The 14,587-nt window shown below is 43.2% G+C and overlaps 1 protein-coding gene across 5 annotated transcripts in view; it reads left to right on the plus strand.

Annotated features, from left to right (window-relative positions):
• Positions 1-14,587, plus strand: part of LOC146858393 (transient receptor potential cation channel subfamily V member 1-like) — a 194,082-nt gene that overhangs the window by 115,881 nt on the left and 63,614 nt on the right. For all 5 annotated transcript variants that reach the window (XM_085649311.1, XM_085649312.1, XM_085649309.1 and 2 more), the window contains exon 4: positions 6,796-6,948. In XM_085649311.1, the coding sequence (XP_085505437.1) occupies positions 6,796-6,948 (153 nt within the window). The remainder of the gene's footprint in view (positions 1-6,795; positions 6,949-14,587) is intronic.

Here is a 14,587-nt window from a genome sequence, read left to right on the forward strand (position 1 = left end):
TTAGAAACTAGCATTTAATAAATCTCTGAAATTCACTGAAAAATCCATAGGTTTCAGGTACGTTATAGTTAGAATTTAGCATTTAAAAAACCTTAGAAATTCACTGAAAAAACCATAGGTTTTATGGAAAGTTATAGTTAGTTGGACATTTCACTCATACAAAACCAGAGAAATTTCCCCGTTATAGTTAGTTCAGCTAACTATAACTTGTGCCCCCACGATGCACTGCTGATGACGTCACATATTACATCACTCATGACATGGTCAGTGACATCACTGATGACATCACTGATGACATCTCAAATGACATCACTGATGACATCATCCAGTGACTGTGTGTTTCTGTAAAGTTTAAATATGTTTAATATATATAGGGAAAGGCGTATTGAAGAATGAGTGGGTGTATAAGTGTCTGAATGGATGATTTAGTAGGTGTGTGACTGACTATAAGTGAGTGATTAAACGTATCTTACTAAATGCATGGGTTAGTGACTAAACTGTGTGAATGTCTGTATCCGTCTGTCTGTTGGTGTGTAAGAGGCTGCATGGGTTTGTGAATAGCTACATGAGTGTCTATATGGGTTATTGATTGGTTGTCTGAGTATCTGTATGGGTACCTGAGTGTTTGTGTGGGTGGGGTGTGTGTGACTGTGCATAGATGTGTGAGTGGGTGATTCACTGGTTGCATGGTTTCAAGAGTGCATCTGTGATGGACTGTATGGGTGGGTGAGTGTGTGTATGGGTGTGTTAGTGGGTGAATGTATATCTCAGTGGTACATGTGTGAGTAACTACATATGTGAAAGGCAGTATATATGTGTGTTGGAGTATATAAATGGCTATAAGTGAGAGTGTGTGATTGTGAGAGTGGCTGTATGGATGAGTGTGTGCTTGTATCTGTAATTGTATAAGAGCGTAAGAATGTGCTAGTATTTGTATGAGTAAGTGAGCTGGTGTGTGTATGACTGGATAGGTGAGTAAATGACAGTGTGATTCATTATTTGCATGACTGACTAGGTGTGTGAGTATCTCTATGGATGAGTGGTGTTGTGTGAGTGTCTATATAGGTGTATGAGTGCATATGATAGTCCTGTACTGAAACCTATGGTTTTTTCAGTGATATATATATACATATATATATATTCACTGAAAAAACCATAGGTTTCAGGCACTTTATAGTAAGGAATTAGCATTTAAAAAACCTTAGAAATTCACTGAAAAAAGCATAGGTTTCACGGGCGTTATAGTTAGCTGGACATTTCACTAGTACAAAACCATAGAAATTCCCCCGTTATAGTTAGTTCAGCTAACTAAAACTCGCGCGCCCGCAATGCACTGCTGATGACGTCACATATTACATCACTCATGACATGTTGTAACTGGTATCGGTATGTCCATTGTTTTTAAATTTGTAGTTTATATTTTTGTATGTGTGTATCAAAGGTTATATTAGGGTGAGAGGAGGTCTGCCACTCTATCACAAGGATGATGTCATTAGTGATGTAATTTGAGATGTCATCAGTGATGTCATGAGTGATGTCACTGACCATGTCATGAGTGATGTAATATGTGACGTCATCAGCAGTGCATTGCGGGTGCGCGAGTTATAGTTAGCTGAACTAACTATAATGGGGGAATTTCTATGGTTTTGTACGAGTGAAATGTCCAGCTAACCATAACGCCCCTGAAACCAATGTTTTTTTCAGTGAATTTCTAAGGTTTTTTAAATGCTAATTCCTAATTATAACGTGCCTGAAACCTATGTTTTTTTCAGTGAATTTCAAAGGTTTTTTAAATGCTAATATCTAACTATGCCTACCGAGATAGGACATGTGAAGAAAGACAAAAAAACGCACAGAAAGAAAAAAAAGAAATGCAGAAAGAAGCAACAGAAGTCCTCAAAGACAAAGAAAAGTGCAGGAAGAAGAAAAACGTGCAGAAAGAACAAACAGAAGAGCAGAAAGAAGCCTTGTTGCAAAATCCTCCTTTACCCTCAGCGTGGCCTCCGGCGCGATGCCGGTCTTTTATTTATTTATTTATTTAAAGACAGATACTGGTGGTAACTGAGTCTGACTCACCAGTACTCGAGGAAGTGCTATGTTTAAAGACACATAGAATACAGTGAAAACACCTACATACACTAGGGAACACTATGCATTGGGGTCTCGCTGTGATTAGCATGACCTCCTCTGTAAGCCCCTAGTATATAATAGGGCAGGGGGATTAAAACTACCTCTTAAAACACGCCACAGGGTGTGTTTGCACACGTCACCTCAGGCCCCGTCCCCTCCCTTCACCACTGTGCAAACACGCTCTGTGGGCGTTTTAAGTTGGAAGATGAAGTCCCCTTGAATCCTGAGGGTCCCTAGGGTCCAACTAGCCCACTAGGTACCTCCAGTAAGCGCCACATAGCTACATTGCAAAGAGGTGTAAAAAGGGGCATGTCCTAGACCACCTCTCTGCTATGCAGCGCAGTGGTGCTTACTGGAAGCACCTGGTGGGCTAGTTGGCACCCGGACCCCTCAGGATTGAAGGGAAATTATTCCCCAACTTAAAACGCGCCATAGGGCATGTTTGCACACGTCACCTCAGGCCCCGCCCCGTCCCTTCCCCACTGTGTAAACACGCCCTATGGCCGTTTTAAGTTGAGAGATTAAGTCCCCTTGAATCTAAGGATCCCTAGGGTCAAACTAGACCACTAGGTACCTCCAGTAAGCGCCACAGAGCTGCGTTGCAGAGAGGTGTAAAAGGGTGCGTGGCCTCTGAACACCTGTCTGCAACGCAGCTCCCTGGCGCATACTGGAGATACCTGTTGGCTAGTTGTCCCTCAGAGACCCTCAGTATTGAAAGAGAATTCATACTCCAACTTACAAATCGCCACAGGACAAAAAGGCACGAGTCTGAACCAAGGGCTACCTGTTTGCCAAATTTGGTGTAATTCCGTTTAGCAGTTCGGGCTGTAGCCACGGCTAAAGGTTCCTATGGAAAATTGCATGGGGAATACGCGTTTTGGGACCCCCTTTTTTCTCGGCCCCTGCTTGACGAATCACCCTGAAACTTTCAGGATAGGAGCGGACCAGAGCGCCCCACGAGTTTTGAAAATGTTGCGAAGATGACATTGACATTTCTTTGTCAGACATGTACTATAATTATTGATCACACAACTGCCTCTGAAAAGACTGAATTTTCCAAAGTATCGGTTGTCAGAATAGGCGAGGTGCAAAGGAGCCACCGATTCGTCGACCAGCGCCAAAGTTATTGGAAATAGAATGTTGCGAATTTCCTATGGAAAATAGGTCCTAACTACAACTACCTACTGGCGACCGTCAGTAGGTAATATATATATATACTTTTTATTGGTTTTCATCAGTTAAACAACACAAGTATAAAGAAAAAAGAATTTCAAGTAAAAGAGAAAAACGGAGAACAATCAAACAAACACAGCTCAGCAGAGTTCTAACAAGAGTGCTAGACATTCCCGCTATTATTTTGAAATCGCCACGGTGTGCACACAACACAATCCAACAACCACTGTGTTGTAGTTCAGAGCCCTGCCTCTCAGGTCGGTGCGGTGCATCCGTCCACGCCATCAACCCTCCATTAGTCCCCTGCTCAATTGTCCACAACGGTGTTGCACCGCCGTCTCCCAGTGTCGATCTGTGCTCTCATTCCACATCCAGTGGGTCTATTCTGATGTTGCTGTTATGCTGACTCAGTAAATATGTTTGCAGCGGGCCCCAAATGTCCCTGGAGGTGTTAGGTAGGGGTAACATCACAGAGTGATATGTCTTACTACCAGTCCCTTACCCTAGGTCTGCGATCCACACCCCACACAATGGACACCCGTCGCTTTGCCAGCAACAGTGCCACCAAGATGAAATGGCAGGTTGTGGGCAGTATTTCCAGTGTATCCCAGTAAGCCAATCTTGGGGGTTAAATGCCGCAACCTCCGTCACCAGGCTCGCTTCCAGACAATATTTAGCTATCGCGGGGCATTCCCACACGAGTTGAAGAAAATCTGCCCCCGGCGCACCACATCTAGAGCATCAGGAGTGCACGCACAATTTGTGTGAGAAAAGTTTTAACCTCTTCTGTGCCCATGACGAGATAGTCTCGTCATGGAGCACGGTCGCGCTGTGCCCATGACGAGACTATCTCGTCATGAACGCCACCCACTAATGAAACGCCCGGCACAGGAGGGGGAAAGGGCATGGCACAGAAGGGGTTAAAGGGATGTGGTATATTCTTTGAATGTATTTAAAGGAAACAACTCAGAGCCTGCCACTGAGGGAGACTATACGTCCATTGCTTATCTATAAGGATAGTTACCAAATCTTTCTCCCATTGCAGCCTGGCACTAGATGGCGGCAGGGGGTTCTCTGCCTCTATAGTGGGCTATAGCTCAGTCACCAGGCGTTTGACCGTGGGGCTGCTAGGAGCTATTAGGGTGAAAAATACCACACAATCCCGGGGCACTGATAATCACACGTATAGCACTGTTTTCAAAACCCATTTTATATTAAAGCTTTGCACAACACTGGAAGAAATATGAATAATGCACTCCTTAAATCCCACTGTTCCCTAGAGCATGTAGAACACACTGTTATGGCATTATTTATTATCATTTTTTTGTCTGGGACCTAAAGCAATTGACAAAGCAACTAAGTCTTTGGTTATGTTTGCATTATTTAGCTTTCACAAAATATGACTAAACTTCAAAGTAACAATAGGTACAAAGACAGACAGTGTAAACATGCATTTGGAAGAAGTTGAAAGCAATCTCCCTAAAAGTAATTAGCTGTTGGCTATTTTGTTTCCGTCTCTGCAGCAAAGGACTGTCATAGAGATCAGATATAAATGAAATTTACAAACATAACATTTTAAAGACAATCTTTGAAGACAGAAAACATATTTCCTAGGAAATTCAATTCATATTTACGGTAACAAGTGGTTCACAAGCAAATACAGTACTTCTTTACCAATAAACGAAAATTATTACAATAATTTTTATGTTATCGGCATATACTACAATTAAGTGCCTATGAAGCAGACAAACGCTACTGCTCTCAAAAACAAGATCTGACAAAGCCAATAAGTGCGCTCTGCATGTGAGTCCTGAACAAAACATTGAACACAGCCTGAAGCAGTCAAAAACTGAAAAAATAATTACTTTCTGTATACATGCATAATTGACATAAATACATTTCTGATGATTCAGAGTATTTTTGAGTTATAGAATAGTCCTGTATTCATTGTAATCTATGGCATTCCATAGCCACTCCACTCCACTTGCCAGTGTGTAGCTATGGTTAGGTCAGAGTGCCGTTAGGAAGAGCACTTGTTTGTTTTGCTAATATCATGGGCACCTTTTGACGAATCTTCACGACATATTCCCTTCGAAAAAAAGTTCAGCTACCTCAGCACCTTCCTGGAAAGTTTTGGGAGGATCCATCAAGCAGGAGCTGACAGAAATAGTGGCCCAAAAACACATTTTCCCCAATGCAATTTCTCATAGGAATTTTGAGAAGTGTTGTAGAAAAAACAGCTGAACAGAATGACATCAAATTTGGCAGAAAGCTAGATCTTTACTCAGAAAGCGTCCTTTTTGTTATTTGATTAAATTAAGGTTCAGAAGGTATTGATATAATGATAGTTGATCCCATGGGAGTACCGCTCAGCTCTAGCGGTACCACAAATGAACAAAATAGAGCAATCTAATTCGTCTAGGCACCTTTTTATCCCATTGCCCATCTCGGTCCAGCATGACTGGTCCTGAACCCACTGGACCGAGCAATTTGACTGCCTGGCCGAAACATCAACAGTAATGTTGCAGCTGCCCTTACAGGACACAGGGATTGGCCAGAGGGTCCGCCCCTTTTCTGCGCATGGTCAAAATGTGTGATCTGTGAGGGAGTTCACTGAATATGATTAAAAAAAGAGAAATTCACTAAAAAAACAAAGGTTAATGTGACGTTATAGTCAGGTAAGGCACCACGGTTTTAGCTTACGTTAAAAAAAAACATATGAAAAAAAACCTAAGGTTAAATTGACTCTTAGGTTAGGTCTTGTAATGGTATATAGGGCCATTGTTTCGGGGTCGGGGTTTTACAACCCTCTAAATAAATATATTTTCTGATAAGTAGCTGGGTACAAGTGGTTTCATTCGGGTATGGTGAGGTGTCTCTCAGCTGTAACCAGAAGTTTTTACATACACACAGACAAAAATGCACACACTCTCTGTTTTGAAAGTCTTCAAAAATGTTGGTTATTTTGACAAAATCTTGTGCTTTCTCTAACTTAGCACCCCTATGAATCTACATTCCTCTCCCTTTCCACCTCTCCACAAGCCCCTCTCGTGCGCCCTACTTGTTATATAATTTATTTTAAAATTAAATGCCAGTGTGATTTTTGAAAAACTTGAAGTTCAACCCCCATAAATCTCACTGACCAAGTTACGCCCCTTATGATATATATACTACTGTTTAAAACAAACAAAAAACACTGAAATTCACTATAGTTTACTGAGCTCACTATAACTTGCACAGCCGTTGTGCTCTGCTTATCGCATTATATTTTGCATTACTCATGACATGTTCAATGACCTAATTAATGACATCAGTGATGATTTCTCAAATGACATCATTGATGACATCACTGATAATATCATCATTAGATCACTAAATCGTTAAAAAAATATTGATAATCAGCACTGACTTGCGAATATGGCCACACTACACTACTCTAGTACATAACAAGGTAAAACCAACGTCAGCTCTGTCTCCTTTCTCTACTCCCAGATCCACTGACTGGGAAGACCTGTCTGCTGAAGGCCATGCTGAACCTGAGGGATGGGAAGAATGACACCATTCCACTCCTGCTGGAGGTGGCTGAGAAGACAGACAACCTGGAAGAGCTGGTGAACGCCTCGTACACGCATCCTAACTTCAGAGGTAAGAACGGTATGGTTAGAATGAACAGTGTGCAAAAGGGAGATGATGGCTCTGTGTGCCAGAGATCACAAGCTTAGCGGACAACACGCATTATGGAATATCAGTGTGACTTCACAGCATTGTTGGAGTTTAGGCCTATAGAATAATCAAGCAGTGCCTGACAGGCTGGTCTGAGAGGTCAGTGTGTGGGCTGGTTTTTTTTCTGTTCGTGGACCTGTTTTGCAGCTAGATGGGCTGGTTTTCACTGTTGATTTCCTTCCACAACACTCACAATCGGTACAAGCGGAAAGCTGCCCTCGTGCAAGAATGGGCCATTTTGTCTTATTCACTATTGGAGGGCACCTTTATTTTGGTGCTTGGGACTATTTTCTGTCCCACACTTACCCTGGCAGGTAGCTTCGCTTACTTACGGATTCCATCACAGATTGGAGTCTGTTTTCTTATTGTTTGAGTTGAATCCATACTACTGTGCCTGTGATTGATATGCTGCTGTCATGTATATTTTTAGTTGTATATGTGTTGTAGTGTTTTGTGAACCACTAAATACATTGATTTGAAATTGGCAATTGCATATACAATATCACACGCTGATTTCAAGGGACTGATGGGGAAAAGTTTTTATGGGAGGGGTGTGCAGGATACAAGTACATGCTATGTTTGTTGAGAGATGTGAAGTTTGGAAAATAACCAAACAATATGAATGTCACTATACCTCCAGAAAATGAAAGAAAAATAATGCAAATCAGTGTGGAGTAGAATAGAAACATCTCCCATGGTCATTTACCCCTCCCACATTATCCCTCTTATTTCAGCATCCAGAATGTTTATCCTTTCAATATAATTATTTATCAAAATATGTTAGGTTTAAAAATGAGAGAATCACCCTATAGTATGTAATGATTAGATCTGCTTCTCGTGAAGTGTATGCACCGGGTGCCCGTTTACATTTTTACCCCAAAACGGCGGCACTAAGAGTAAGTGAGGGCCTCACATTTACATGTGCATGTCTTGTAGCACTCCCAGGTGACAGAGGAAGATTTTGGATACTTAAGCCGTGAGAAATAGTGGAGGTGCCATCGGCTGATACTTGGAAGCAGCAGATATGGAAAATGTTTGGTGGTACTTTAAAGAATGCGAAAAACAGAGATGTGCAAACGACCAACAGTCCTTGCATAACCAATGAAGGACTGATTCGCTTCCGTCAGCTTCTAGATTTCTTCATCCCACAGCAGGATGACAGTGATGCATCAGATGACATGGTACAGTCAAAGTTAGTGGAGCTCCTTGGTGCATAGTGAATTTCATTGCACATTCAAGATGTTTTGTTGAAATAAAAATAGATAATATATACTACATGGAAGGTGGGGCTACTGTGAGTTTTCATGAAGAAGTGAAATAAGGAACTTGATCTGAATTATGCCAGATATGCACATTTAGCATCCATTTTGGGGCATTATTTGGGTGCCTTTTGTGTAGTTACAGCTGCCCCAGAGCTTTTTGGTGCCAGTGTTTGAGCCGACCTGACAGTACTGGCACCACCCAGTTGGAGCATCCCCCGACCCGCTTCATTGGTCACACCCCACCTGGCCCTCTCCTTGGAGGCTGGACCACGGCAGCCCCAGCATTGCTCCTCGCCTTGCATATCCAGGAAGCCTCGCTCTAGTTCTCCCTCTCCTCTGCCCAAATAGTGCTTTGCAGCTCCATGAAGGCTGCAAGGCTTGAGCCATTACCTCATTTCTAATCCATCATGCACAGAAAAGCTCTGCTAAAAGTAACCTGCAGAGAAAACATCTGCATAAATGTTACACATAGGATGGGTTTGATTGCAGTGAATATACCTGGTAGTGTCGAAAATATTATCTTGAAATGCCTCAAAAAACTTTGCAACGATGAAGAAGTTAAACTTTCACATTTCGCAAAGGGCAAAACTTGGGAGCTCCTTTGACAAAAAATAAAATCTAAGGGGCAGATTTACAAGCCCCTTGCGCCACTTTTGCGTCATTTTTAACATGGGAAAAGTGACGCAAAAGTGGCGCAAGGGGCTTGTAAATCTGCCCCTAACTGTTTTGTAGAAGTAAAGGAAATACGATTTTGTTCGCCATTCCGTGCATCTCTTGTGTCTGCATGCAGATATTCGGCAGGGACACTGGGTTTTGCTGCTGTCCGCCTCAGAGGCGCCCTGCAGGCTGAATCGGGCCCCGCAGCCCGGACCCATCCCTGATCCCTGACCCCTGTGCTGGAGATGGGGCTCTCAGTGAGGTCTGGATTCCGCCACCCGCGCGAGCAGTGAGGTCCATTAGGCGATGATGCTTTCGAGAGCCCATTTCCTGCTGAGACAGTGAGCAGAAGTAATTAAAAAGAGCCTTATTGACATGGTCTGGACTGGTGCCAGTGGCCGTCAGCACTGGCCTGGCTGATGACAGAGAGTGAGAGACACATTGTGCTGAGGGCGTCTTCTATTTATACCTGGGTTTTGAGTTTTATAGCCCGCAGTAGGCAGCGGGTGGGGCAACGGAGCCAGTTACAGTAAACATGGCAGAGCACAGCCCGCCAGACAGATATATCTTCACAATTACCGACAGTACGATGGGTAAAACCAGGGGAATTATGCTCATGAAAAAATTAGGATTTGCTTTCTGTGAACATTATAAAAACAGTGACGATGGTGAACCTTTCCTCTCAAACAAGAAAGCTTTCAGTACAGCGAGTATAACATTCTTTAAACATATCACCTCAAAGGATCGTTTTTTTAAAAGATGTACGTAGTGCAGGTGGTAGACGCCATTTTGGGGTTTGGGGCGTTGTCCTTTAATCTCATATTTCCACCATTTTAATGTTCTTGCAGTGCTTCCAGAATCTTGAGCCCTTTTCTCACATCTTTGTGATTGTCATTGAGAGAATGACTGTGGTGTGGTGTCATTGTGTCTGGTCAATGAAGTGTGATCAGCCCAACGTACCCTTCAATAATAATCTATTTACAATCCGCTAAGGGCGCATATTCCCGTGGACTTTGGTGTTTATGTTCTTCCTCTGGGGTACACAGGTGGTTATTGCCAGGCGACACTGCTCTGCAGAGCAGCATTGCTCAACAAATACATAGTTTTGATACAGTGTGAAGTGCATGCCGGTGTTGTTTGTTTAAAACAACGTTTTCTGAATGGTTCTTTTGTGGTGCATGTAGAGTGAGGACTGGAATGTTAGCAAACGCACTCATACATTCGCCCTTATGAACCAATTTACACATGCACAATGCTAGCGCTGTATAGTGTTGCATTGTTAATGTGTACCAGAGGCAAGGAGTGGAAATCCCATTGTGGGGATGTCCTGGAAACTTTGAGTAAACACACAGAATTGTCAGTTTATTGATTCTCACAAACAAGAGCTTGATCCATTTCCACCTTTCCTCGTGAAGTTATTTAAGTTCTAGTTCTCCTCTCTATGATGGACTTGGCATGCAGCAACCTTTGAGACATCTTGAGAAGTTCTGATGTTGGTAGTGTTGCTTTTGGTAGTATCTTCACAAGTTCAGGCCGACAGCGATGGAGAGTGGGCTGGTTGCAAATAAGCACCTTAACTCCTGAATCAAAGCGCTGCGTGGATCCAGGTGGAAGAAGTGCCACTCAGCCGAAGCGATGCGTTGATATTGAGATGTGGCAAGGCTGCGGTGTGAGGTCCTGTTGAATCAGCGTAGAGGATACCATCGATAGGGCTTACAATGTGAAGTCCTGGCTTTGGGAATACAGCGCGCAGTTGGCACAGCATCGGTTCCGAGGAGCTGTGAGGCTGCTATGTGGAGTCCATCGCTGCCAAACTTATTATAAACGAAAGATGTGAGAACTTGGGTTGGAGATGCGCCGTGCCCTCTGTGATGCATCGGTTCCGAGGACTGCGAGAGCGATGCAGGTCTTCGGCGACAGGTTAAATCCACACAGCAGTGGCGATGCGTCGGTTGTGCTCGGTGTAGCACCGCTCAGCCGATGAGATGCGTCGGTTCTGTGCCAGGATGGGTCGCTCAGCAGAGAAGATGCTTCAGTTCTTCTTGAAAGCACCATAGGCAAATTTCCAAGGGTCCAGGACTGGGATGGCAGTACTTGGCAGGGTTGACTTACAAATGGCAGAGTCCAGGTGCAGGTGCACGGTTTCTGGAAGCCTGTTATGTCCCTGAGGCTTCAGATCAGAAGGCCAGCCAACTAGCCCTTAGAGTCACTCTGGGTTCTGGGTTCAAAAGATGCAGGTCCAGTCCTTTCCACCCAGGCAAGAGGGCAACAGGCAGCACAGCAAAGCATGAGTCCACCAGAGTACCAGTACTTCGGCAGCACAGCAGTCCTTGTTCCTGGCAGACTTTCCACAGGCCCCGAAATGTACTAAAATAGTGGCGTCTGAGGTCTTTCTTTTATATCCTCAGTTATGCCTTTGAAGTGGGGAGAAACATCTAGAGGCAAGCCTTTGAAGTGCACAGATGCTCTGCCCTGCCAGACCTGGCTCCAGACTAACTAAAGAGAATATGCAGCCCTTTGTCTTTATTTATTTATTTATTTACTTATCTATTTTTTATTTATGAAGTTTTATCAGCGCGAACAAGACCAACATTTTGGTGTCAGAGCGTTGTACAAAATATAGAACATACAGCATGAAAAGATAATACAAAGAGACACAGGAAAAACACCAGCAATGAAATCAAATTGACATTGACAGTCACCTCAGATAGGAAGGAGATTATTCAGCAGTCTCATTTTTACTTCGTTTTTGAAAAGAGTGAATGAAGGGATGGTCCTAATCTTTGGGGGAAGAGCGTTCCAAATTCTTGCGGCAATTCAAGAGAAAGTTCTCTTATAGGTTTTCTTTTTGTGAAATGTTTTGGGTTTCAGCAGTAGGGAGCATGTACTATGAGAAGCTCTATCCCTTCCGGATAGAACCAGTTTCTGAGCCAGGTAGCGAGTAGTGTTGTGGTGGATGGCTTTGTACGTCATGCATGCTATTTCTAGGTGGATCCTAGATTCATAGGGGAGCCAGTTCAGAGAGTGATAATTTTTCTTTATGCCTGTGATGAGCCGTGCAGGCACATTGAGGGTAGCCCTCAGCGGTGCTAGTTTTATTTTTGGTAGGCCAACAAGGGTAGCATTCCCATACTCAAGTTTTGAGATCACGAGAACCTGAACCACCATCTTGAGATCTGCATTGGGTAGGAAAGGCTTTAGTTTCTTAAGATGTGGAGATGGAAATTGGCCCCTCTGGTTTTGGAGCTGATGTGATTCAACATGGAGAGGTTGTTGTCTAGTGTTATTCCCAGAGATTTTCTGAATCAACAATATATGGGGTGCAGATCAAGGCGGTGAGTAGTGGGAGTCAGTTTTTGATGTTAGAGATGGGTTTGGGAGGCGAGATTAGTAGGAATTAGGTTTTGAGGGCATTACATTTGAGGTGGTTAAGAGATAACCAGTGTTAGGTTTTGTTCAAGATATTATTGAGAGTGCTGATGTTGTTAGGGAAGATAATTTTCATGTTCCATTGGGTATCATCAGTGTTCATATGCTAGTAGATGTTAGAGTGTTTGAGTATGTCAGTCAGGGCTTCCATGTGAAGATTAAACAGGGTGGGGAAAAGTGAAGGACCTTGGGAAACGCCGATAGTGACTGCCGTCTGATTGGATAAGTCATGAACGATTAGGCCTCGTTGAGAACTGTTTTGTAGGAATGAGAAGAACCATTTTAAGACAGTACCAGAGAGACCCATCCTAAGTTCTAAGAGGTCCAGTAGGGTTTCATGTTTGACTGTGTCAAACGCTGCTGTTAGGTCAAGAAGGATTAAAAGACAGGATTCATTATGATCGAGAAAGCGTAAAGCATCGTCGTCAATATGGCCCATGGCTGTTTTAGTACTGTGACCTGGTCTGAAACCAGATTGGCAGTGGTCGAGGAGTTGGGGCTGGTCAATGTGATTGCAAAGTTGTTGATGAACACATTTTTTCCAGGAGCTTGGCTAAGGTTGGGATGCTCGAAATGGGGCAAAAAGTGTTGGGATCAGAGAGGTCCACCTCTGTTTTTTTTACGATAGGTGTGACTTGTCCACTTTTTAGACGGTCTGGCATGGTGCCTTGCATGAGAGAGGCATTGATCACTCTGGTCCTTAGGAGTATCAGGAGGTATGACGTTTCCTTGAGGAATTTGGAGGGGAGTGTGTCATTGAAGTGGTATGAAAGTTTAGTGGAAGACAGTAGTTTTGAGATGTCAGACCCCTCAAATGTCTGAAAGATGGACCACAAGGCATTGTTTTTTAGGTTTAAAGAGAAGGTTGCTAGGATAAATTTCCTGCGAGGTGGAGGTGCATTGTGGTGGTGTTTCAGGCCGTAAGCAATTCACAGCAGTGCGGAGCTCATTGTCAATTGACTTAGTTTTCTCAAAAAGAAGGAGGAAAATGCTTGACAATTAGGTAGGGTTGTAGTGTCAGTTGTGGAGGATTTACGTTTCCCATTAGTTGGTTGTTTCACCAGTACAAAGAGTTTTTTTGGACGGTTGAAGGCTGTGCTCAGTTGCTGACGGAAAAATGATGATTTGGCACTTAGTTTAAGGTTTGAAAGAAATGGGGTCTGTCTCCACACTCTTTCTGCAAGTCTAAGGGCACAGCATTCCTTGTTAAGGCTACAGTTGAACCAGGTATTATTTCTTCTTATCGGGACTCTCTTTAATCATTTGGGGGTAATGGAGTCCATGATGTTAGACATAGAGCTAAAGTAGTGCTTAGTGAGGTCTTGAGCATCAACCATATCGAAGAGGTTAAGGCTGGTGGCGGATTTCATCTCTGGATTGAGATTGATGGTGTTTCTGATCCAATGTTTAGTTTTCACGGGCTGGCCTTTGCGGATGGTTACCTTTTCAACAATGGAGAAGGTAATGCCGTGATGATCCGTCCAGTCCCAGGGTGAAATAGAATCCAATAGTATTGTATTTTCCTTAGCTATGATTAAGTCTAAGATGGCTCCTTTTAGATGAGTAGGGTGGCTACAGACTTGGGTCAGGTTGAGGTCGTGGTAGAAAGTCTTCCACTAGTGAATTACTTGTGTTAAGGAAAAGATCAAACCATTCACGTAACTTTTACACAAGTAGAAAATGTGGCGTGAGAGCTCGCCCTCTCCTGCGGCTATATTTAGCTCCAGCTGCAGTCGCCCCAAACTGTTTACTTTAAACACTAAAGCCATTCAGACGGTGCAGATTTATTTCAGAAAAGCACAGCTGCCTAGTTCACGGAGAGGGTAGGGTGCTGGGGTTTGCTATGGTGCTATGCAATAGGTCTTGCATTTGTGAGCCTTTACATATATATAAGGAATTGTTTTTAATGCCAAGAGCTCAAACTCTTGCAAATGCAAGACCACTGTAATGGTGGACATGCCCCTTTTTTAGACGCCTCTCCAATATTCAGGTTTCCATGAGCAAAGGGGCACGGACAACATTAAAGTTAAAGCGTGTATGGCGCTTTCACACAAAGTAAAAAAAAAAAAGTAAATTTAAAAGGTTCTGTAGCGTGGCCGCTAAAGTGAAAGCAGCCCACACTGGTAATTAAATAATTAAATAAGTGTGGTCACTAAAGTGAAAGCGGACCACGCTGGTAATGAAATAATTAAATAGCCGCAGCCGCTAAAGTA

This window comes from Triturus cristatus, chromosome 3_2 (genome assembly GCF_964204655.1).
Source record: "Triturus cristatus chromosome 3_2, aTriCri1.1, whole genome shotgun sequence".
NCBI lineage: Eukaryota > Metazoa > Chordata > Amphibia > Caudata > Salamandridae > Triturus > Triturus cristatus.